At 38.6% G+C, this 26,212-nt stretch overlaps 2 protein-coding genes across 4 annotated transcripts in view; one reads left to right on the top strand and one right to left on the bottom strand.

Moving 5' to 3' along the window:
- The window catches only part of METTL9 (methyltransferase 9, His-X-His N1(pi)-histidine), a 44,542-nt gene extending 18,995 nt beyond the window's left edge, over positions 1 to 25,547 (top strand). For 2 of the 3 annotated variants that reach the window (XM_058569875.1, XM_058569873.1), the window contains exons 4-5: positions 5,279 to 5,463; positions 24,849 to 25,547. In XM_058569875.1, coding sequence (XP_058425858.1) covers positions 5,279 to 5,463; positions 24,849 to 25,054 — 391 coding nt within the window. In that variant the 3' untranslated portion in view covers positions 25,055 to 25,547. The remainder of the gene's footprint in view (positions 1 to 5,278; positions 5,464 to 24,848) is intronic. The other variant, XM_058569874.1, reaches the window with a different exon arrangement.
- IGSF6 (immunoglobulin superfamily member 6) lies at positions 14,216 to 22,901 on the bottom strand. The gene is made up of 6 exons (XM_058569876.1): positions 22,829 to 22,901; positions 19,253 to 19,612; positions 16,848 to 16,954; positions 15,929 to 15,976; positions 15,484 to 15,564; positions 14,216 to 14,304 (listed from the first exon to the last, which is right to left on the bottom strand). Exons 1-6 carry the CDS (start codon positions 22,893 to 22,895, stop codon positions 14,248 to 14,250), a joined length of 720 nt encoding a protein of 239 aa, XP_058425859.1. The 5' UTR covers positions 22,896 to 22,901; the 3' UTR covers positions 14,216 to 14,247.
- Positions 25,548 to 26,212: the final 665 nt, after the last annotated feature.

Here is a 26,212-nt window from a genome sequence, read left to right as displayed (position 1 = left end):
TCTACTTTTGGTGTCTGAATTTAAAACTACTCTAGGAACCTCAAATAAGAGGAATCATACAATATTTGTCCTTTGTGACTGGCTTATTTTACTTAACATAGTGTCCTCAAGGTTCATCCATGTTGTAGCATGTGTCAAATCTTCTTCCTTTTTAAGACTGAATAATATGCCATTGTGTATATATGCACCATATTTTATCTGTTCATCTGCCAGTGGACACTTGAGTTGCTTCCACCTTTTAGCTATTGTGAATAGTGCTACTGTGAACGTGAGTGTACAAATATCTGAGTCGCTGCTTTCACTCCTTTTGAGTACATGCCCAGAAGTGGAATTGCTGGATCATATGGTAAGTCTATGTTTAATTTTTTGAGGAGTTGCCATACTGTTTTCCATAGCAGCTGCACCATTTTACGTTCCACCAGCAATGCACAAAGATTCCGGTTTTTCTACATCTTCACCAGTACTTATTTTCTGTTTTTTTGATAATAGCCCTCCAAATGGATGTGAAGTGTCAAATCTTGGTTTTAAGCTTGAGGTTTTGCTGCTTGAGAGACTTAGGAAGAAGGTTAATCCTTATTCAGTATGGATTCTATTGAAAGGGAGAAGAAGGTACTGAGTATAGAATGGGGAGGTGTGGGTAGAGCCTGCCTCCCTCTCTGATATTTTGGAAGCCGGACTTAGCCTTAGAAAGAAGGGAGAGGGGCCGGCCCTGTGGCTCAGCGGTTAAGTGCACGCACTCCACTACTGGCGGCCTGGGTTCGGATCCCGGGCGTGCACCGATGCACCGCTTGTCGGGCCATGCTGAGGCCGCGTCCCACATACAGCAACTAGCAGGATGTGCAACTATGACATACACCTATCTACTGGGGCTTCGGGGAGAAAAAGGGAAAAAAAAAAAAAGGAGGAGGATTGGCAATAGATGTTAGCACAGGACCAGTCTTCCTCAGCAAAAAGAGGAGGATTGGCATGGATGTTGGCTCAGGGCTGATCTTCCTCACAAAAAAAAAGAAAGGAGAAAAAATTATGCACTCATTTTCCTATCCACCTAAGTTTCTACTTACACAGACTAACCCCAGAGACAGAGCATTAGCGTAGCTCTTTAGAGCAGGACTGGATTGAACATTAGCAAAACATGGAAATTTTTAGCCTGGGGAAGAGAAGACCAAGTAGGAAGGGGGTGGAAGGGAAGATTACTGTGAACAAATGTTTAATAGGATTTTATATGGAAGGAGGAAGTAAGTGTAGTATGGTCTGATCTGGTAGATCTGGTATGATTTGGTATGATCAGATAGATCAATAGCTGTTAGGATTGTCTTATAGGAGACTTCTGTGTGAGGTTGAACTAGGTGATATGTAAGATCCCCCTTAGCTCCAGCGATCTGTCTCAGATTAGATCCTAGTGGGTCTGTGTGGTGATATTTGAAACATATTCCTTCAATTAAAAATTAATTCACTATTTCAAAACTTGGAATGCTCTGACCTTTGTTATAACAGTGGCTTAAATCATGCTGAATGGGCCGGCCCCGTGGCTTAGCGGTTAAGTGCGCACGCTCCGCTATTGGGGGCCTGGGTTCGGATCCCGGGTGCACACCGACGCACTGCTTCTCTGGCCATGCTGAGGCCGCGTCCCACATACAGCAACTAGAAAGATGTGCAGCTATGACATACAACTATCTACTGGGGCTTTGTGTGAAAAATAAATAAATTAAAAAAAATTAAAAAAAAATCATGCTGAATTCCTAATCTGACTTTCTTCCGCCACTTAAAAAAAAAATCTGTGTTTTGAAAGTGGGTTTGGGGAGGATGGTGTTGAAACATGTCTTCGTTCCCCTCCCACCTACCCAGCCCCTTTCCTTGCTTGCTTGCCATTAAAGCCCTTCCTGAGACTAAATGCCCAAATGGAATTTTCATTGAAGCTGCAGATGTTTGAATTAGTAATTCAGTGTATCTAGAGTTCACATGCTATGTAACTTAGTAAATTTACCCACCATATAAAAAATACTTAGTTTAATTTTTTTCCTAATACATAGCACCTATGCCAAAATCTGTTTGCACTTTGACCTAAGTAGGAAGTTCATACTGGTTGACACTCTCCATAATGTGAGTATGAAATAAAAACATATTCACAAAGTGGCAGCTTTTGATGCGGTTTGAGATTTTGGTGAGGAAGTGATATCTTACTAATGATGACAGGGCAAACTTTTAGCTTAATTCCTTGTTTTTTGGCTTCTTTTTGGGAAGTAGCTGTTTTTTGTTTCTCTTCAATATCTGGGCCCATGAAAAACTAGCTTTTTAATAAAGATTCTGGATGTCATTTTTGAAATAAATCAATAAACAGAAAATGGCCAGGTTTTTCCTCTCTATTGCCAGTATATCATTGTTTATAGAAGAAAACTCTATTGTAAAATTTAAGGATGTGCCTTTGATTTTTTAAAACAAAACAATAACTTTTCTTTATATTGTTGGAGTTTTGTTTTTTATTTAGAATTTATCAAAATAAATTCTCTTTGTCACTTCTCTAAGAAAAAGGTATTTTAAATCCTCCTAGAAGGTAAACTGTTACTTAACTCGTTTTCTTGAAAATAATAATCCCTAAACAGATACCTTGCTTCTTGGGTTAGAAGTGCTGTTTTGGAAAAGCCATAAACATGGGAAAGGATTATACAATTAACTTTTGATTATGTGTACTGACTTATAATTCCACAATTCAAATGTCAATAAATAAAAACCATTCTTTGGCAGGAAAAGATTTTGGCAGCATGTTTACCTTCCTCAGTCTGGTTTACCAAAAGTTAATGTTAAAATTAGTTTACATGATCCAAATGTTGGTTAGTAGGTGGTGGAGGAAACAAGTGCATGGCAAGGTACTGAGTGGTGATGGGGATGGGTTTGAAATTAAATCCACACAGCCAGTTCACACACGGGTAATCAAAAAGGAATTGTATATACAATTTGACACCAGAGAACAAAGATCTGTAATGTAAATTTGAAAGATCCTTGACTGTAATCCATTATCTGTAGGTTTGGGATCTTTCTTGAAAAGAAAATATTATAGTTGAGAATTCTATTTCTCATTTTAATATCCTCTTTATTTTCTTTTTTTAACAACAAGGTATTGAAGACTGAAGTGCAGATTGCCGTCCACTCCCAACCCACTGCCCTAGAAGCATTTATTCAGATGATTGTCAGGTTCTTTCTCACTACATGGAGAGAGCAGGTTCATTGACCTGAAGAGCATACTAGGAGAATGTCCAAGTTGTAATTTCTACCCTACCAGTGATTTGCGGTGTGACCTTGGACAAGTCACTTCTTTGATTTTTCTCATAAGAAGAGGAAAATTCTAACAACTTGTTAGGATTCCTGGGCTAATAAATTTGTCTTCATCACTTGAACTGACTTTACAAGTAGAAATCACAAAACAGAAATAAAGATGAAGTTGGACTTCTATGGGTATAGTTTTTACCTGTCCCAGCATAAAGCCATAATTTTCTGTTATGAGCATATATTTCTATCTTTCAAAATTACTGACATGGAAACTATCTGCAACTAATTCTGAGATGGATTTAGTGGTATTATTTTAGACTAAAACATGCTGATGATATTTGGCTTCTGCTTCATTGTAGATAGGCCTAAATTTGTTTTTTGGTTTTGTTTTTTTGTGTGAGGAGATCTGCCCTGAGCTAACATCTGCCAATCCTCCTCTTTTTGCTGAGGAAGACTGGCCCTGGGCTAACATCCATGCCCATCTTCCTCTACTTTATGTGGGACACCGCCACAGCATGGCTTGCCAAGCGGTGCGGTTGGTGCGCGCCCGGGATCCGAACCGGCAAACCCCAGGCTCCCGCAGCAGAGCGCGCGCACTTAACCGCTTGCGCCACCGGGCAGGCCCCCTGTTGTTTTGTTTTTTAAAATCAAGTATATAATTTGTTTTTTGCAATTTATGAATTTAAATTGGCTGTTTGGCTAAGGTATTAATATACAAATAGCCTTTGTTTTAATTGTTTGTTTTGGTTTTTAAAATGAGAATTGATGACATGTTTATCCTGAGAGTAGAATCTTCTCTTGGGGTTTGAGTGAACTAAGTCCAGTTTCTAAAATCGTCATTGTGGTCACAATTTCAGTACAACAAAGTGGCTGTGAAGCCCTCATGCTCTACTTATTTCAAGCTACAAAGGAATGTGACTTAGTCCCTTGACGTTCGTTAGTTTTAGAGGAAGCTTTAGTTTTTAAAAAATCTAGATTGAAAAGAAGATGCAACTGAGTGGTTTGTGTTCCTTTTTATTCTACTGTTAAAAAATGCTCTAAAATATCATTATGCTAATGAGTTATACTTTTCCATTATACTTTTAGAATTTTCTAAACTGTCTCTGCTATATCTGCTTAGCATTATCAAAGACTTGTTTACCAAAGATCCCTTTTCCTGTCTCCTTTTTCCACCATATCTATCTTAACGTGCCTCACCCACCACATTCTGATTGGTATTACCAAGCAGTAGTGAGTAATTTATAGAATTACCTTAAGGGTGTGGTTAACAAAGACTCTTGATGTAAGAACTGCCGCTTTTTATGGGTACAACGCTTTTTATGCATACAACATTGTGAAGGACTAGAAATGTTCTTAGAGAGCGAGTGTGCGTGTGTTGGTGTGTGATATTGAAGGCTGAGAAGTGGTGTGTTAACTATGCTCTTCACTTACAGTTTTAATAGGATGTCTTGTGCTTTATCTTTTTCTCTATAGTTATTCAGATATGAAGATTCTAGAGTATGAAATAGTAGCTCTCTCCTGGGAACAGAGATGTGCTCAAAAGGTCATAGGTTGTAAATGGAAATTATCTTATACCACCCCTAGCCATTCTTAAATAGGAGGGACCCTAGGAATAGAAAAGAATGTATGATATATTTTATGATTAAATTCCAATGATTGTAGAAAGTAGGACTCTTTGTTCTTTAACTGATGTTCCAGAATTTGATGCCCTAGTTTTATAACCATTTTTATCACCATATTATCTTCATACTTACTAACATATGATTAGTTCTTGTAAAGGAAATTTTATATGTTTTGGGATTTGGAAATAAGTGAAATGCTAAATTTAAAGAAATATGGTTGCTGTTTTTCTCTTGCCTGGCCATTTTATTACTGCAAATATAAATTATAAATGAAGATTTTGAATTTACTTTGATTTAGAAGACAAGTTAGAGCCTTTACTGGCATCTCAGTTATTTTTAAAGATGTCTTAAAAGGGAGTTCATATCAATCTAGTTCTTTCTGATTTTTCCAGAGTGCTTGGTATAAATGAGTGGCAGAATACAGGGTTCCAGTATGATGTCATCAGCTGCCTGAATTTGCTGGACCGCTGTGATCAGCCCTTAACTTTGTTAAAAGATATCAGAAGTGTCTTGGAGCCAACTAGAGGCAGGGTCATCCTTGCCCTGGTCTTACCCTTTCATCCCTATGTGGAAAACGGTAAGTGTGATCAGGCTGCCTCTTACCCAGCGTGGATGTTTATTGGTATTTGTGATTCTGTTTCTTAGAATAGCCTGGAATTGAAAAGAATACAGTTAACCCATGTAAAATATCACCTTGGTTAATGTTCATCTTAATGTGGATTTTATAGAACTTGAGTATTCCCTTTGCAGTGGTAATAATTAATACTCAGCTTACTCTGGCTGCTTGAGATTGAAAGCCTAAAATATGTCTGCATTTTCTGCTTTTAAATGGAGCTTGAACCATTTATTTATTAGTTTATAAGCTGAGTCAAGCAGCAAATGATGCCTTTTAATCTACCCATATATACTTGGCCAAATGTCATAGCTTTTTGTATTTTACATCTCTTGTCCCAGACTCTAAAAATGATAAATGCTGTTATCTCTTTTTTCCTTTTAAACACCATTTGTGTTCCAGCATGTGTCATTTCTTTGTGTAACATTTGGTTTTTGATTGCATGGTCTTTGCTCTTCAGCGATATTAAATGAAGAATATCTTAGAAGAAATGGTTTGATTTTATATTCATATTTACTATGACTTCTGGCTGTAGTCACATTAATTCATAGTTTTAGCTTATGTGGTTTGCGTTTTAGGTCATGCTGAAAGTTATGACTTTACGCCTCTCTTGCATTTTCATAAGTTAATGTACAGTAAATAAAAATTATTATATAAGTAATACATGTTAATATTTAAAAATCTTTAGCTTTTCTATTTTACTACCTAGTTCAGCCTTGGGTTCAAAAACTCTAAGAGCTCGAAGACATTTTGAAGAAATCCATTAATATTTTGCAAGCATCGTAGCTATTGAATATCTGTGAAAATCTGTCTTAAGAAGTAATGCTCATATTTTTTATAACTGTGGATTGTGTTGCTACTCACTTGCTCCTTCATTTCTTCCTGTCCTTACTTTTTCCCCTCAGGTCTTAGTTCCTTCAGATTTAATGCTTGTCTTAACGTTTACCAAATGGTTTTAGATTTGTGTCCATGGTGGGGAAAATGGAGAATTCTTTAGACATAGGAGGGTGGGAAGGAGAACAGATAGAACAGATGTCCCCTCCCCCATCTGACTTCTCCATTTTTACATTCCTGTTGTTAAATCGTTTGTCGTGGTAAAGAAAGAACTGCTGTTGAGTGTCCATGTAGCGTAGATATGTTGTACAGTGAGAAGTCTAATAAATGTCCTTCTTGATAATGCAGCGAGCTGACCTTATCTCAGTGCTGTTCCCAGTGTAGTTAGGCCTCAGCTCCCTCTTTGCCCTGCAGTCACTGGCCATCAGGTCGGAGGACTGGCTGCCTGTGTCCTGTTAGATGACAGGACGTGAATGCTGCTTCCTGGCGTAGCAGGAGGTGGGAGAGCGGGGGAAGAACCCTCAGTCTAGTCATGGAGTTTATTTCCTTGTGCTTCTGACACTAGAAATTGAGAGGAAGTCAAACTGGACAAGAGGGCAGTCTCCAGTAAGGACTGAAAACAGCTCCTTGATTGTGGACTCAGAGTTGCCTATTGAGTCCAAGGAGTCTGGCATGTGACACGTAGCAAACCAGAGACAAGAAGCCTTGTTGCTATGGCTGACCTTCAGCGACCTATAAATTTTGCAGACTGCTCCGCAGCGCTCTATTATTGCCTCCTTTCTGAGTCACTAATTAGATCCTGATGATTTCCATGTGACACCGAGAGGACGGTGAGCTGCAGAGTGATCTTGCTGTGTGAGTTCATGAATATTGAATATTGGGGTGTTTTAAGGATAGCTGAGTGTGCTTTGCATCCTTGGCTCAATTTACTTTTTAGCAAAAAGTTAATTGTAGGTGAAATGGTTACTTGTGTAATTTTTTTGAAATTTCTTGAAGTTGAATCACAGCAACTTTGTTACTTAGGTTAATTTGGGAAAAAAATGCAAAATATATCTTTCTAATTTCAGTTTGTTTGGTTTACTGACCCAATTTTGGTCAGGGGTTATTACATCTAGTGAGAATTGTTTTAAGCATCAAAAAAGGGAAAAGTTTGTAATCGAGTAAAGGAGAATTATATTGCAAAAATGAAAATTTAATGACATGTTTAATTTTTCAAAATTGTAATTTTTATAAAAAGGTAATTCATGGTAAAAAGTTCAAGCAGCTTGCATGAGGGTATATAATAAAAAGTTTCCCATCCACTCCAGTTCCACAATCTTGTTCAGGTTTCTTGAATATTCTTCTAAAGATAGTCTATACAAATATAAGTATGTGTGTACATGAAAAAATCAATTATATAATTAAAGCCCTTTATAAATACTTTCATTGCCTTTTTCCTCTTAAGTGTATCTAGGAAATTATTCCTTACTAGCACACGTATCTGCATTGTCTGGATGTAAGCAGTGGTTTGCTGCAGCTGGTTTTATTGGCTCTTGAGAGCTGATTGTGACATTGGTGGGAATGTACTGAACTGGTTGTTAAACATGGCGATTATTGAAATTGACCGTGGTGGGAGTACTTACACGCAGAAATTGGCAGACACTACAAATAGCCTCTCCCTTCTCCAGGCTGGTTGGTAAACATTTACTAGCACACCACTGGATATATGATACTTTTACTGGAGGAGGCCCCTGTTGATATACTGTTAGATACCAGCAGTTTGCTTTATAAATAATAGTGAAATGAACACTCTTAGGCAAGTCTTTGCACACATGTGTAAGTATATATCAGGATGCTTTCTGCTTCAAGAAACAGAAGGAGCAACTAAAAGTAGCTTGTAAAAATTGAGTTTATTTTTAAAAAGTGATTCCAAGGTTGGTTAATTTAGTGATAAAACTGTTCCATTGAAGTTCAGAGCTTGCTTTCTTTTCTTCATCTTCAGTGTGCTGACATTCCCCTCAAAACTGCAAAATGGCTGATGTTGTGCCAAATATGTGTAGGCATGACAAAATCTTCAAAAGAAAGGGGCATTTTCTCATATACATCATTTTTTTTTTTTAGTGAGGGAAACCTTTCCCAGAAATCTCCCTAGCACACTGCACTTCAGGTCCCATTGGCAAGGATGGGGGCACATGTGCCTTCCCAGCCAGCAACTGGCAAGGGGCTTGGGACAGTCATGACACACTCTCCAGGTTTGGGGAGGAAGTCATCTGCCTTGAGCATAATTGTTTACACTGTGGGGCTGAGCTCGCAGTGAAGGTGCAAGGGAATTGCCTGCTGAACACTCTCATGACACAGAATATCTTCATTCATTTAAAAAGTGTTCACTGAGTGCCTAGATGCTGGAGATAAGTGAGCAGAAAACATACAAATATCCTTGCCTTCAGGGAGCTTATGTTGTAGTGAGGAAGACAGACAGTAAACAAAATGGCATATTGGTGGTGATAAGTGTTGTGGAGAAAAGGAAACACTAAAAGCAAGAAAGAGGTTTCTGGAATTTGGAGTTGGGTTGGCGCTGTAATTTTAAATAGGGTGCTCGGGGAAGGGCCTCACTGAGACGGTGACATGGAGAAAAGACCTGAAGGAGGTACATTTAAGGTTATCTGTGTGATACATCTCTAGGGGTGGAACTGCTTGGGGTGAAGTAAGTTTTCCACATAGCTAGCCTGTGATCCTAAAACCATTTATTGAATAATCATCTCTTTCTCAGTGCTTTGAAATGCCACCTTTATTATAGACTGAAGTCCTGTATGTGTTTGGTTCTGTTCTATTAAGATTTATCCTATGTATGTGCCAATACCAAACTATTTTAATTACTTTACCTTTATCTCACACTTTAATATCATAGGACTAATCCCCCCTCAATCAGTTCCTTTTAGATTTTTCTTGACTGACTTAATTAACAGATCGGTTTTAGCACTAGCTTGTCTAGTTCCCGTATATTAAATTTATAGGTTAATTTAGGGAGTTTTGAGTCTTCCTAGCTAATAAAAGGGTGTGTGTTTCAATTTATTCAATTCTTTGTGTTCTTTAGTAACATAAAATTTTCTTCATTAAGGTCTTGCACAATTTTTGTTAGATTTATTCTGATGGGGTGTGTTGTGTGCATGTGTGAAATTGTAAGTAGGAATTTTTATTTCACATTTTTAAAAAATTCAAAAAAAGTTTTCCAGCTTTATTGAGATGTAATTGACAAATAAAAATTGTGTGTATTTAAGGTGTACAACTGATGATTTAATGTAGGTACACATTGTGCAGTGATTACCACAATCAAGTTAATTAACCTCACATAGTTACCGTTGTGTGTGTATGTGATGAGAACACTTAAGATCTATTCTATTAGCAAATTTCAAGTATACAGTTCAGTGTTATTAACTGTAGTCACCATGCTGTACATTAGATTCCTAGAACTTATTTATCTTATTACTGAAAGTTTGTATCCTTTGACCAACATCTTCCCGTTTCCCCCACCCCCAGCTCCTGGCAAACACGGCTCCATGCTCTGGTTCTGCGAGTTTGGCAACCATTGTTCTATGCTCTGGTTCTGCGAGTTTGGCAACCATTGTTCTATACTCTGGTTCTGCGAGTTTGACTTGTTTAGATTCCACGTATGAGTGAGATCATACATACAATATTTGTCTTTCTGTGTGTAGCTTATTTCACTGAGCATAATGTCCTCCAGTTCATCCATGTTGTAGCAAATGGCTCTTCCATCATATTTTAGAATGGATATTATACATACATACACAAGCAATTATTTTTTTGGTGTGTACCAATTTTGTAACTGTTTATCTTATTGAATTATCTTGACGTTTCCAATAGTTTCTGCCATTGATTCTCTTGGATTTTCTTGATACATGGTTATGGCATCTGCAAATGGTCTTACTACATCCTTTTTATTTTTAGACTTTTTTTTTTTTTTTGAGGAAGATTGGGCCCGAGCTAACACCTGTTGCCAATCTTCCTCTTTTTGCTTGAGGAAAATTTGCTGTGAGCTAGCATCTGTGCCAGTCTTCCTCTATTTTGTATGTGGGTCACCGCCACAGCATGGCTGACTAGTGGTGTAGATCCATGCCTGGGATCCAGGCTGCCAAAGCGGAGCACACTGAACTTAACCACTACACCATGGGGCTGGCCCATAGACTTTTTATTGTCAAAGTGAATTGGTAGTTACTTCCAGAAAATGTTTAAAAAATGGTAGACCTTTTTTCCTTGCTTTTGACATTAATGAAAAAAATACTTCTGCTTTAAATATGATGCTGTGTTTTGGCGTGAGCTTGCTGTTTGGCTTGAGATGATCCTGTTTTATTAAGAGCTGAAAAGTCAGGAGTCCGTGTTGAATTTTGTTTCCTGTGTTTTCAACATCTATGAGATAGTCATCCTGTTTTTTCTCCTTCGACATTACATTAATAGTATTTTTCTAATACACATCCACCCTTGCATCTCCAGGCTTAGATAGGATAGTCGTCTTGTGTTGCATCACTAGAGTGTATTTACAAAAATTCTAAATAGAAATATTAGTATTAATATTATTGATAAATGATAGTTGGTGTATATCTGATCTTTTATTTATTTGGAGGATGTTATCTTTGTCATGTTTTGGTATCAATGTTCTACTGGCTTTGTGAAAAATAATTTGGGATTTGTTTTTTCTATGCTCTGTAACAGTTTAAATAGCATTGTGGTTATCTGGTCTTTGCAAGTTTGCTAGAATTCTCCTGTGAAACCAGCCGGGCCTGTGCTTTTTGAGAGATAGCCCTTGGCAACTTTCTCACTTTCTTCCAGGGTCATTGTTCTGGTTAAATTAGGCATGTTTAGTCTTAAAGTTCTGATCAGTCTAAATAGAAATAAGCAAGACTCTGGCCGGACTGTTTTGTGCAAAGAGTTTGAACTTTTGTGGAAAGAACCATATTTCAAATATGGGTCAGCCCTTAGACCTGGGCCTCTCATTATGCTTAGTGTTTCATCTATAAAAATGGGCTAATACCTACCTTGAAGTTTGTTGTGAGGATTAAATAACACAGTTTATAAGACAGTGCCCAACTGTGTCTGTCTCAGTGTTGGTATTTGATACATGTTACATTTATTTCACTCCATTCTGTTCTCTTACTTTGTTATTCGTGGTTTTATTCATCATATTTGTTCACAGTTCTTCAGTTTGAAATATTTGTCAATGTGTTTTAGATCTGCCTGTGAAACTCTTTTAACAATAATAATCATAATTTGATGTCTTCATTCTGCATTTTAACTTCATCTCAAAGTCTGTGCCTTCTCCGTTGGTTTATGTGACTTGAGCCCACAGAGACTTAACTATACGCCTATTAGCCAGGGGTTTCAGATTCTCTCAAGTCATATAGTAGAGAAAAAGAGATTTCTTATTCTGAAAATCCCATTGGTATGCTCTTGTCTAGAGGGTAGGGTGTATAGACACTAGAACCACATCTGTGTCCGTTTCCATCTTTGAGTTGTTTTCAGTATTATTCTCTTTTTATTGTCATGGGAAACTCAAATGTAAACAGACAGCTATAGGTTAATCATTTTCAGGGAAAATTCTGGATGCTTAGATAGTAGGAAAATTAATACTGTTAGGGCTTGAAGAGACAGTCCTTATGGAGAAGAGTGAAGGTTGATGGCTAGAGAGTGTAGTGTGCCTCATATCTCAGTTGAAATGCTGAAAAAATATTTTTCTATAGAAACATTGTTCAGTAGTATTCATATAAAGGCATTTGAGAGCCTACTATGTAACAGGCAGTGCTAGGCAGTGGAAATGCAGAGATAAAGGAAAAATGTACTGCTAGTCCTAAAATACTTAGAGACTAGTACAGAAAATAGATGTAAACAGACATAGCAGGATAGTCTGACAAGAAATATGACAAAATACTCTGTGTTTAGAGAAGGAAAGACCCATTAACTGCCGGGGGAGTTATAGGAGGTTTCATATAGGAGGTGACATTTGAGCTGTGTTTGTGTCTGTAAAGCATTTTCCGGGGCAGAGGGAATAGCATATGCGAAAGCATGAAGTATGAACAAAGTGGGCTTCTGGAAAGACGTTCAGCGTGACCCAAGGATGGCCTACAGCAGAGGCCTTTGATTGTGTAATATTATAGCACTCAGTAAGTATTGTTGGCTAGATGGATGAGTAAAAGAATAAATATTATAAATACATCAGGTACTCTATGACCTGAGGGAATATAACTACTTTCTTTGGTAAAGTTTATTCCAAATTTTGGCTCAAAAATCAGTCTTTGAAACATAGTGTTTGTTTGCATTGGGAAAGGCTTATTCTGAGTCAGATACTAGTTTATCTTAGGGATTTTGTCTCCTTGCTAAGTTACACAAAGAACAGTATATTTTCAGCCCTGGAAGTACCAAAATATAATGAAATGAAAAGTAGATGATATAAACCAACACTCCTATTCACCTACATGGTGAATTTACCCTTTTAGCCACCTGGTTTAGAAGTTCATTTATTTCATCCAAGGCAGTGGTCTCAAAGTAGGGGGTATACAAGACAATTTGTTTCGGGATATAGGAAGAAAATATTAGCATTTTAATTTATATTACTTTTTGTGCTAATTGTTTAATTTCAATAATTGTGTATATGATACAAGCACATTATACACACGTACATATATATGCATCCACATACACTATACAAAACACACACAAATACACAACATATGCACTCACATATATATACATAGAGATAAATAAAATGAGGTTATATGCTCCCCCCCTTTCCATTTTTCCTGACATGTGTGATTAGAAAGGTTAGAGGTCACTAATTTAAGCCATGGATCTTAAAATATCTTAAAATTCTATCTGGGTTTTAAAAATAAGAATACGCTTCATTTAATACCAGTTTAAAAGAAACACTTTAATGAAATAAGCATAATAAGTTGTAATTCATGTTTAATAATGAACACATACTTGTGGGTAGTTTAAATAGATTTTTTTATACCAAAGTAGCTTTCAAAGAACAATCCATAACATATTTTCTTAGGTAGATGGTAATGAATTCCATAAACATCTTTGCTGTAACCCAGCCCCAAATCTGATATTTCCCTCCTAAATTGGTTAAAAATCAGTATTGCCAAGGCACTGTCAAGAACGGCGCCTTGCCCACCCCGCCCCTGGTGCTGTTATTTGGCACAACACTGACATCTAGAGTTGGTTGTGGCTCATTTGTTCTAAGTTTTCTCTGTTTAACCTTCTGCTTTGGATTTTCTGTATTTTAGCTATCATTTTCTTACTCTGCTCTCTGTTCTATTCTAGTCTTGCTTCTTGTTGGTAGCATGATGTAAGTTCTTTTGCATACCCTGGCAGGAAAATATGCACTGTGCTGTTGCCCCATGGCAATACCAGAGGAAATAATTTCGCTCCAGGGTACTTTTCAAGATGATTTTCTCTAACTGAAATGTTGGCCCTTTCTTCCCTCCGCCTTCCCTCCCAGCTTAGTCTAATTGGCACATCACGTCCACAGGCCATAAAGACAATTCTTCCACTCAAGACTGAGGCGTGTGGTGTGACTTCAGATCTTCTTCAGGGTAACAGCCATCCCATACCTCGTTTGTTGAATGAAACAAATATAGGATATATGTTATAAAAATGGAAGCTTTCAAAAATGTTAGACTGCTTAGCATTCTCCTAGCAAATTAGGAAAGTATTTTTCAGTTGCATTTTGTTGGGTTTTAGTATTTTGGTAATTACCATGGGTTACAGTTTCCTTGTACCCTGGCATCCCTCCTTGTAGCCAGTTGTCTTTTCCATTTACCTTTGTTTGTTTTTTCAAAGCCCTGTTGAGTGTATCTCCATTAACACTGCCATAGCTTTTGGAGTTGGATTTTAAGTGACTTAATTGAAAATTAAAAGATTTTATGGTCTTTCATAGTTGGAAAGTGCTCTTCTGTTTTCATAAGTGTTGTCCTTCTCCTGCAGTAGTAAAGAACAAGCCATATTTAAGGTTATATAAGCAATGATGCCATGCCGCAAGCAACGTATAAGCTACAATGCCATCTTGCATTCTGGGACCGAAGTACCCTTCCAGTAATCTTAAAGTTCAAGTTACCATTTTTCCTGTATTTAGATCAAGATGTGGGAACTGAAATTAATTTTCTTGTTCAGATGCCATTGTCAAAGCCCTGGCTTACAGCGTGTTACAGTTCTGACTTCCAGGCCTGTCTGCAGGCCACTTCCCTTTGCCTCTTTGCTGAAAAAGGTGCCCCAGCCTCAGTAAGTCACAAGTGTGAATAGGCATTTGTCTTCGGTAATTAGACCTTTTCTTTATCTATTTGTATATACGTTAAAGGATGAAATGACTACTTAGACGATATTCTTTCCTGGATGAAAATCCTTTTTAAAAGTTGGATTTAAAAGAAACACACCTCATATCAGAAACCTGTTACATTTGCCCTCCCAGTTGCTGTTTAAGATGAAAATATCCTTAGTAGTATATAAGTTCATTGTTTTTATATGTTTTAATTTAAATCTGAGCAGTCTGATCATGCATCATGGAAACCGAGTATCTACTGTACCAGTTCTAAAGCAGCATCTTATTTGAAAAACCTGTTTCTATGGGACTTCAAAGAGACATTGTCAGAACGTATTATAGATAATATAGATTATTCTTCCTACCACTGCAACCCCAGACTGAAGAAATATTCAATTTTTATTTTCATTAGCTGCATCTTTTCTAATGTGAGTTTATTTCTGCTTTATTAGCAACAAGTACTGTTTTCTATATAATTTGATTCACAAGTGTTTGCAGCATCTACTTAGGGCCTACTGCTGCATGCAAGATACTGTGCAAAGTAGCTTTTAATCCATAAGGGCATCCTTGTCTGTATTGAAAACATTGCCTGTATCTGGTGTGTTTCTGAAAGATTCCATGTTGCTAAGATGCCAGCCTGGTCTCTATTTAATATTGTATCAGATGTCCTTTGTTACCTGTTTATCAAAACAGGTTCTATATAAAATGCATTATATGTGGAAGTCCTCTTTCAGACTCTTTCTAAAGGAAAACATGATTATTAACGGCTTGTGGGCAGCTTAGTGTTTTTAGTCAAACGTGCTTTTTATCTGCGTTATAGCTTTTTGATATTTTACACTTACAGGTTGTTGGCTTGTTTCCACGTGTCTCTTATTATATAGTTCTTGAGCAATTTCCTGAAAAATACGCCGGGCACTCTTCTTCTGTAAATACAAATGAGAAAAAATGTCTCTCTCTCTTAGGGCTGGAAGCGATGATGGTTGCACATCCTCAGAACTTTTTCTTCTTTATGGCCATCAGTCTCAGAAACCACCCCCCACCAGCACATCTACACCTGCTGTCAATTCTTGTATTTTAAGTATATTAAGTAGGCTTTATGGTTGAGAACTATCAAATTTAAATCACAGTTTGCCACTTGAGATTATCACTGAGTTTCTCAACAATAGGAAACAGTATCTATGGTTGAAAGGTACCATGATGTTCTCTGTGTTTCTTAAACTATTTCAGATTTGAAATAGTTACAACCAGCCACAATTTAAAAGATATTTTATAAGCAGTGGTCTGTACCTTTTGTGAATCTTCTGTTTCTTTGTTTCTTAGAGTGTCAGATTTCGACTGTCAAGAAGAAAAGGAAAGTCTTATAAGACCTTTTATGCACTCAGAACAATGGTGGCAGCTATCTCATACCATAATAAGATTAAACTAGCTGAATATTTCATGTCATTTCTGAGATGATTTTATTAATAAAATAACAACTCAAACTGATGTTGATTATAGGATTTATAGTAATCCTAATATAACACATATGTACCCTCTCTTATAGTGTATAAACAGCCAGAAGATATTCTTTCTCAGAAACTTTAAGGCAGCTTCTAATCTCTTTGTTAACCCCTTTTTGCTCTTAAAGATTATTCTTAGACCTTTCATAGATAACATTAACCCCCTTCCCCCCAGTAGAAAGATAACATATAAAATGGTTATGAAGAAGAAGAGTCTCTTATTCCCATATTACTGAGTTTTAAAGAGCAAGCACTGTAAATTGTGTACTCCAGTTAATAATAATTCCAATGATGAAAATGTGTATTTTCTTGTACAGACCTCTCCTGCAGGTGGTGTTTCCTGCAGATGCACAGGAAGATGTTAATTAGGTGAGCTATTTCTGAGGCTCATGTGTGGAGCGATGGGAACTATTTTCTTTTTTTTTTTTTTTTTTATAATTTTATTTATTTATTTATTTTCCCCCCAAAGCCCCAGTAGATAGTTGTATGTCATAGTTGCACATCCTTCTAGTTGCTGTATGTGGGACGCGGCCTCAGCATGGCCGGAGAAGTGGTGCGTCGGTGCGCGCCCGGGATCCGAACCTGGGCCGCCAGCATCAGAGTGTGAGCACTTAACTGCTAAGCCACGAGGCCGGCCCAAGGGAACTATTTTCTTATGATAACATTCAAGGCAATAGGGACATCTAATGCAAAGAAATTTGACTTACTTTGGAGAGGACTATGAAGATCACGAGGACTCCGGTAACATAGATAGAGAGCAGTGTTAGGAGAGCTGTCAGGAGACTCTGCAGTTCCTTGCTCAGAAGCTTAACTTCTTTTGTTAATTACAAAAACAGAAAGAGCCACAGTCACTATTGAAACATTACTGCAAACACATATATAAAGTATGACTGAAGCGACCTGTTAGAGGTGAAACATGAACTTCCTCTGCCGCCTGTTCACATAAAAATTTATTCAGGGTCTCTTGATTCAGAAGATGCTCAAGTATATGATGTGGTTAAAGCCAGTTCGTCAGTTTTTTAAATGTATTATACCAAAAATGTTACTTGTTTTTAAAACCAAAAATTTTTAAAACTTCAATTAATTACTTGTCATGATGCTAAGAATCCCTTTTTATATCAAGTGTTACTTAAAGTTAGATAAACATTTTCAGACAATTTGTTCAAGGGCACTTAAAATTTCTTTTGGTAGACATGATGTACAAGTGTCACCAAGAGTCTGTTTATGGAGTTAGGGTATTTTCCCGTGTATTTCTTAATGCTGGTATGTATACCCTTGAGCTGTTTAGTATACACAGCTGAATAGAACCTGTAAAGAACCTGAGAAGGCCACACATTGAGGCTCTTAGTGTTCACCGACGCTTAAAGACAGGCGTTGTTACATCTGCCCCTTCTTTCTAATTAGGTTTTGGAAATAGAATTATTGAATCCATTTTCACAGTCTGAGTTTCTCCCTCCTTGCAGGAAGTGTCCTGTGCTCTAGGTGGGGATGGAGTAACATGCCACGTCTTAAAGTACCTGATTATTTGAAGCATGCCATAGAAATTAGGTTTGTAATTATTATCTGAGTAACCTGTACTTTTCAACTAAATATCCCATAGATGCTTATCCTGTGAACTCAATTTATACAATGTTTACATTTTTGTTGTGAAACTAATAAACCATATCTGTAAAACTTTACGAAAAAAAAATTTGGAGGGCCAGCCCCAGTGGCCTAGTGGTTAATAATTTGTCATGCTCTGCTTCAGCGGCCTGGGTTTGGTTTCCAGATGTGGACCTACACCACTCGTCTTTCAGTGGCCATGCTGTGGCGGTGGCACACAGTAAAAAAAAAAATAAAAAACAAAAAAGAAGGAAGATTGGTAACAGATGTTAGCTCAGGGTGAATCTTCCTCAGCAAAAAAAAAAAAAAGAAAAGGTTTCAAGTGCTAAGTTAGGAGCTCTGTAGAAAAGGCAGGAAATTGCCTTGTCTATCTTAATGATAGTTTTCATTTTCTGCTCCTAAAGAAGAAGAATCTCTCTTCACAAATCTTGCAGTTTTGAGACCTCATCTCTTTACAAACCATTTTTTCTTTTGGCTAACATTTTTTTGTAGGAGACTAATGCAGTAAGATATACAGCCCTCCAAAGTTGTTGTGTGTTTGTTTTAATATCTGTAGCTAACATTTACTTAGTAGTGGCTATAAGCCAGGCACCATTAAAAGTGCTTTATGTGTATTAACACATTTATACTTTATCTTACGGTGAGAATAAACTAAGGTTAAATGACAGTGAAATATCAGAAGCCCGTTAGAACACCCCTAGTAATTAAAAGCAGGGATTACAATACAGGACAATCTCAGGTCCTCAAAGTCCTATTTTAAAATGGAAAAGGCTGGTTGATTTTGAGGTCATATTTTAATGATCTCAGTGCTCATCATACAAGTCTTTTTAAGAGAAGAAATCCAAAAAAAGCAAGGAGTTACTGCCCTTCTCTTCTTTCCCCCAGAATCGTGTGAAGCTTTTTTTTCTGAAATTTCTTAATTTAATTTCTTAGTTTACAGGACTTAGCTGGGTTCATTGTCTTCACTTGAATGAGGAAATTATCATGAGTTTTAGGAAATTTCAAGAAGCCAGAGCCACCCCAATCCCTTTCTCTGCTGTCCATTCAGAATGGGGGTAGGGTCAGGGATCCCCCAGTGGCTTCTCCCCAAATTTGTGTTTGTTTTCCATAATGCGTATTTTGGGGAGGTCCAATTTATTGATTGCTTATGCTTCTCCAGTGCTTTGTTCTAGATGGTGCCATACCAGCTGGCAGTCCTCACAAGTTTCTCTTTGGACTTGGTACCTTACACAGTCACTGCAATATACAGAAAGGAGGACATAGTTGGTCAGCCTTCACTAGTAAAATCTGGACGTTGAGAGAGAATACAGCACTCAACATAACCCTGACTTTGTGCCTGTGGAAGCTGGGAGATGGGGTCAGAGTAGTTCTTCAATCAAAACTTCATGTCGGCTTGTGCTCAGATCACGCCCTACAAATTTATCTCATAATCTCTGCGTATAAGTAATGTAATGCATTTAAGGGGCTGAGCAACATGCGACTTACAGGGATAAAGCCTGAAGTGACTGACCTCTAACCACCAGCGTGGTCCCTCCTCCGGTTCGCTTAGCCCTGGGTTCCCGTGAACTGGGAAAGGCTATCCCACAGATGTAGATTGCACTGTCGTTGAAAGCCACCCGGTGCACAGTGAGAGAAACTTGGTTCTGTGCCAGGGCTTCCCTCACTACGAACTTGTCTGCCTCACTTCTACATCCATCCGAGCAGAGGTTCTCGGGCTGCTGAGCACCATAGCGAAACCACAGGCTCGTTGGGGGCTCTGAAGGGCACCCGGCTGTGGAGAAGGAACACTGCAGGGTAACGGCCTCTTGAGTGTAGTCCACCGTGAGCTGACTCGGTTGAGAGACCGAGACGGTGCAGTCGCCTGCGGCACCTGTGGGAGGAAGCGGATGAACCGTGCTGAGTGGGTTTCTCACCCCGCTTTGCCTCTGCTTCTATTTTATTGGCATTTTGGGGTTAGAAGACCGAAAATTCCTTTTTTTTTCTTACCTCACTCCCACACAACAGAACCATAAAAATAGACCCTAGCGGTCCTCACTTTTCCTAACTCTCCGTGGTTCCTGGTCTTAGCCTGCTGGTTCGCAGTGATGTCATGTTACTTGGGGAAAGCCCCAGAGGTTCCAGTGGAATTTGCATCGTGAGCAGAGGTGGCAGCAGATCCAGAGTCAGAAGTTTGGGGTCCACATGTGCACTTTTGGTGTTACAAGCTGTCCTTCGATCTCGTGCAGATCACTTCATCTCTCAGAGCCTCTTTCCTCATCTGGACCCCTGGCCTCACGGGAGTGTTGTGTTCAATGTGGTAACGGGTATCAAAGCCCCTCATGCAAATACCACCGCCGCTGATTGAGCCCATGAGTAGTAGGGGTTGTTTTTGTCTTTTGGGGGTTGGGATCACTAGGAATTCATGGCAGTTCACAAATGTTCCTTTGTGAACCTGGTTGTCCCTATGGGAAACGTTGTAAAAGCAAGGTGGACACCTGGGGAAATGCAGCCCTGGCTTAGCCTGTGACGTTTTTGGTTACTAAGCAGAGGCCTAATGAGCTGCCATGGAACGGCTAAGCAAATGTGATTTCTTCCTGGCACTTGTACACTGCTTTGTAGTCCCTTGTAGCTTTTATCTTATTTGATGAACAATGTTGTGATAAAGAGCACAGACTGGAGTTCAGATCTTAGCTCTCTGTTCTGTGCATCTCAGTTTCCTCATTAGCAAAATGGGGATGGCATTATACATCTCCTGGGGTTTGTGTGAAGTTTAAGTGAGACCATCGATTCATAATGAGTACTTACTTGCCTAAGCCATAGTAAGTGTTTAATAGAAGGTGGCTATTTCTGCTGCTGTCACGACTCCTGTTCCCACATTGTCAGCTGCCCCTTTTAGAGATAATTGTGGATGTCTCAGCCATATGTTAGCAGGCCTGGGACTAGACACCCGGTCCAGTGCTCTGCTCTCTCCACCATGTCGTGCTGCTTCCCAGGTTATGGAGGTTGGGTCCTGACTGTGGGTTTCTAATGCCTGGCATGTGAAGCTGGAAAGCCACTCAGGTGTTTATAATGAGGAGACCTGCCCTAAACCCTTTTTGGGGCAAGGGAGGCCCTGTGTAAAATAGTACTGGTTCAGACAAATTGGGAATTTTGGGGAGTTTTTAGTCTGACTTCTGCCTGGTTATATGTTTCCAAATGGTCTTATTTGTCTGAGTTTGTCCTTTGCTACTGTAACTGAAATTGAAAAGTAATCCAAGTGGTCTGATGCTTAAGTTTCAGATGGGCTTTTTGCACTTAACATTTTTCTTCTAGGTCTTATTGTGAGGCAGCTCTGTTCTCACCATGTTTTAATTTTAGTATTTGTACAATTTGAGATGACCTGGGAGCTCTTTAGTGACCTGATAAGAACAAACCGGATGAGGGGGTAAAATCACCTGGAGAAGACCAGCAGGTTTCTCACACGGCTTCAGCTGAGGGAACCTCGTGTCTCCTACCGGGACTCAGTCACCTCAGAAGTACAGAGAAACACTTTGCAGTGTATAATGATCATTGTCTGTTGGAAATCTGGAGTGGAATTGGGCCTGCCAAAACGTAACAACGTTAACCAACTGCATCTGGGTCTCAAGTCCTCTGTCAGATGTGTTTTTTACAAGGGAAGCTGACTTGTAACACTTTTCTTAGAGAACTCATGTCCCAGGGTAAAATAACTATTTGCAACTTTGGAGTTTCATATCTCCACTTATTTTTGACTTTTGCGCAGTTAGCCTGAGTTGGGAGAAAACCAGTTGTATCGGTTTCTTATGACTTATGAGGAAACTGCTGTCTCTCCCCCGCCCCCACTGTTATGCAACATATTAGCAAAAAAGGGAAGTTTGGATAATATGTCACACCACAGCCTACTCCCGTGAACAACTTCTTTTTACGAACTCTCATATTCTGTAGGATTTTTTTTTTTTTTTAAAACACAGTACTCTCTGAAAAGGTTGAAAGTTTGTCTCTTTGGTAGAAGGAATAAAAAAAGATCACTTTACTGTTTTTAAAAGCAAGCTAGAAAATAAGTAGAAAAGTAAGTTTTGATAACTTAAAAGAAGTCTTATTATGGAAATTTTCAAACATATGCAGAAGTAGCAGGCTAGCAGAATGAACTCCTTGCCATCTCCCGACTTCAACCCGATCATATTTCACCTCTCGCCCTGCCTGGTCCTTTACTCCCATGTAGTATTACAAATTCCAGATATTTTATCTGCACATCTTGCAAAATATATTTATAAAAGATATGAATTCTTCTAATTAAATTCACTATTAAATTCACTATATGAATTCACTAATTAAAATAGTTTGTAAAAGTAATATATACTTATTAGAAAAAAAATAGAATATTACTGAAAGAAAGAGCAAGGAATCACCTATCATCCTTTCGCCCAAAAAACCCACTAACATTTTGATGCATTTGTTTACAGATGAGAAAAAATTAATTTTAAGAGCTTTTGCCCCCTTCCCTGCCCTCTGACCCAAATTTTGTGGGCAAATCTGAGATTGTTAGATTTATTTAAACCATGATGAAATTATTAGAACTCTGTATAGGGAACACTTTATCTTTCATAAGGAAAAAACAGATATAGGCAGAATTTTAAAAATATATATTATGAGATCATCATTCTCTGTAGAAGGAGCCATTGCAGTTTTTTTTTAAATAAGTACTTTAGTTTATAGAAATGCAGCTTTTCAGAAACATTGTTCTTTGAAAATATTCAGCAGGTATTGTTTAGAGCCTGCCATGTGCACAGGCAGTTTGCCTGTGTGGGAACTAAATTGTTGATGACTAGCATATGTGATTTTAAGGATATTTTCAACCATTTGTTTGGTGAGGTGCTCTTCTTGAAAGCAGTGTAATAGCGAAGGGAATTTTCAAGGTTAATATGAAACTTCTCAGCTGTTCTTTTATTACCTATTTCTCTGGGGAAAAAGGAAACTTATCACATTAGACAATTTCCATCATGTTGTACATTTGAAAATTAATCTCTAGCTGCTTAAAATATAAATGCATTAGGTGAAAAAAATAGCGATTGATGCAAATAAAATGGAGGAGGAAGAAAAAGAACCTTACCTACATAAAATAGAATCAGTTTGATTTTCAGACCGAGAATGATCTTGCCTCCGTTCACGATCTCCATGTCTGTGTGTATGTGTGTGTGTCTGGAGGGGGAGTGTGTATTTGAAGAGAGCTGGCTTTTTTTTCTTGCTCTTTTTAGAAAGGAAGAACTGAAGAGAGGAACTCTTATTAAGGAACCATCGTCGGGAACTTTTTGAAATTGTGTAAAGATTGTAACCGAGTTTCACCATTTAAAGTTGGGATGTTAGCCTAGGGCACATTTCTAAATGTTCATATGATAAATGCTTGGATTTTACAAATCTTCGTAGGTGTTAGATGTTTTGAGTAAGATTTCGATTTACGTGTAGCTCTTGTAAAGGAGTATTGTTTGACAGATAATTCATACTTTTAATTTCCAGAGTGGTTCAATCACTTGTCCTGGGGCACCTACTCTGGGGCCTCGTGCTGGACTGGTAACTGCTGGAAATTGAGAAGCAGCAGAAGGAAGTATCTTCATATAGAGACAAGAGAAAAATTAGCGAACAATACATCATGGTACAATGAAGAAATAAGTTGTATGACATTAACTAGTTGTACCCCAGTTTGATGTAACCCCATTTTAATGTGCTGTGAAACAACTGTGTGAGCCCTCTCTTGTGTGTCCATCATCCCCACCCCCAGCACGCTGGGAGGTTTCATCAGTCAGGTTCTTCTTTGTAAGCAGCAGAAACTGGGGCTGACTTAAGCAAAAGGGTTTGGGGGTAGCTCAGAGAGTCAGTGGGAGAACTGGAGAATCATGGTTGGGGTCCACCATGGACCAGGAAGAATGCCCCAAATCGTGCTATAAGACTGATCTGAAAAGCACACTGCTGCCACCAAGCAGTACATGCCATGGCGTGGACCAAACTGTCGTTAGTACCACTCAGTGCTGCCCCACCCATTTGATCGAACTGCCACTGCTCCATCTCGCAGAGAAGGAGCCCACGTCCCCACCTCTCTGGGTCACGAGCTCTACCTTCCTGGTCACGTGCCCGTGCCTTAGCTACAGGAATGGCGGGGAAAGCTGCTGCCCTGGGCTTTGCCTCCCACCAAGAGGTATCAGGTGCTGGGCCACTGAAAAGAATGAAAAATCTTTCCACTGTAGTGTTTGTACCCTTGGTACCTGTTCATTGTATATTTTCTCATTTACAGAAAGTTATTCTCAGTCTGAATTAAGTAACACTTTTAATATATGTATATTGTTTTTACTTCACCATAGTACCTAGAAGCATTCCAGAATTTATATACACCATTATCTGTGTGTGTGTGAACTTGAAGACCTTATCTAGCCTCCCAACCCCTCAGGCATCTGATGCTCATAGGTTTAGAAGTGGCTGACATGACTTTAGTCACTCTTCCAAGAAATGCTAGGTTGACTCATCCATTCTGGTTCTACCTCTCTCTGGTCCTGGAGCTTAACTTTTATGAAATTGTTCTGAAAAGTTAGGGAGTGGATCAGCTTCCCCTTCACTGATGATCTGGCTTTATAAATTAAAATCGTTTCGTTAGTCTGTATTCAGCCTGATAAACTTCTCTAGTTAATACATTGTATAAGCTCACTCTATCAGTGGTATTTTCTTGCATTTATCCAAAACCGTCTTTCAAATTTTGTGTGTTACTCTTTGTTTCAATATTACAGCATTTAATGAGCAGTCTTCCAAAACCATTAACCGTTACTCAGTCAGTCAAAGGGAGGGTAATATCCGAAAGTCTCAGAGAAGGTCATAGGGTGGGCTTTGGATCCAGATAAACCTGGGATTACAATTGTGCTCTGATGCTCATTACCCATGCAAGCTTGGGCAAGTTCTTCAGCCCTTCTGAGTCTGCTTTCTTGCTTTGTCCTCCTGCCTCAGGGGTACGTGGGAGATGATTCATCAAAGCACCCAGTGCTTGGCTTGGCACATACTAAGTCCTTGACAAATACTGTTCTTCCCCCTTCTCTCTTTAAATAACTTCTTTGTTCAAGAATTTAACTTAATGTTTTTATTTGTTTTAGTAGGTGGCAAGTGGGAGAAGCCATCAGAAATTTTGGAAATCAAGGGACAGAATTGGGAAGAACAAGTGAATAGTCTGCCTGAAGTTTTCAGAAAAGCTGGGTTTGTTATCGAAGCTTTCACCAGACTGCCATACCTGTGCGAAGGTGACATGTACAATGACTACTACGTTCTGGATGATGCTGTCTTTGTTCTCAAACCAGTATAAACACAGAGGCTGAGGTCTTCAGAGTCCACCCCAAGAATGTGCACTCCAGACGAGGGTCTGCATTTGTGATTATGTGAAGGGAGGACCTTTGGGGACTGCCATTCTAAATATCATGTAGGAATTTAAAAAGCCAAAATACTAATTATTTCTTTGTAGTGTGTAAAAGGAATGTTTTTAAAAAACAAAAACCCAACTCTTTGAGGATTTTTATCAACTCTTTACTCAGTAATGCAAGTCACGCTCCAATTATGGAAGATATTTTTTATACTTAATTGCAGTAGGGACTCATTTCCAGTCAAAGCAATAGTCGTGACTTCACATGGAACCAATAAATATGGATTGTTTTTAATAAAATGAAGACTGGCAATAAAGTTGTCCATTGAATTGCCAATATTGGTTATAAAGTATAGCCACTGATAATCTTTCATGTTTAGAAATTCTTTCTGTCATTATTCATGTTTTTAATCATGCTAATAAACTTTTTTGGAGATGACTTGGGCATCACGTTTGAGTTAATAAAAGGCTCCCCCAGCATCTTTTATTGCTTTGGCTTCAGGGGTGGCCAAATAGTAGTGTTACGTGAAAGATGCAGTCGACTTGAATATGTGGTAAAGGAAGGCTTCACACTTGGGGAAGGGGGGTGGTTGTTGCACATTGCAGTGGACACTGAGGCAGTCGAGACTAACCCTCAAAAGAACAACCTCATCCAGATACAGTACTTCAGGGACCACCCGCCACTCCTCAGTTCATGTTGCTCTGGGAAACGCAACCCACTGGGTTCTGACTTTGTGATCGCTCATGTCCTACGCTCAGAATTTTTTCTGGACTATCTCAGGCTCTCAGAATTGAAACATTCAGTTGTGTCTACTGACAGGGATGCAACCTAAAAATGTTTTAATTCAACTTCTTACTCTAGACTTGTATACCTCTCTCCCAGAACTTGGCTCTTCCTGAATTCCTTAACTGAGTTGATTATTTGCAAAGAATATGGTTTGAAGACCGTGTCAGACTCATGCATTCTGGAATCCGTGAGTGCCTCCAACCATATACCCAGAAATGTTGCAGTAGAGGAACTCATTAGCAAGATCAATAACCATTGTGGATATTCCAAAGAGCAGAGCACTTAACCTAGAATCTAAAATCTCAGTAATAACAGGG

Source organism: Diceros bicornis, chromosome 26 (assembly GCF_020826845.1).
Source record: "Diceros bicornis minor isolate mBicDic1 chromosome 26, mDicBic1.mat.cur, whole genome shotgun sequence".
Taxonomy (NCBI): domain Eukaryota; kingdom Metazoa; phylum Chordata; class Mammalia; order Perissodactyla; family Rhinocerotidae; genus Diceros; species Diceros bicornis.
The sequence above is the reverse complement of the archived record's forward strand: the minus strand, read 5'-3'. Positions and strand labels throughout refer to the sequence as shown.

Excerpts from the sequence above, each read along its gene's own strand:
- IGSF6 (XM_058569876.1), bottom strand. The coding sequence starts at position 22,895 with ATGGAGATCGTGAACGGAGGCAAGATCATTCTCGGTCTGAAAATCAAA. Across the intron at positions 15,977-16,847 it reads TCTTCATAGTCCTCTCCAAA|TCGAAATCTGACACTCTAAG; the intron begins GTAAGTCAAATT and ends TCTTCTTGACAG. Across the intron at positions 15,565-15,928 it reads AAACAGAAGATTCACAAAAG|AAGAAGAGTGCCCGGCGTAT; the intron begins GTACAGACCACT and ends TTGTATTTACAG.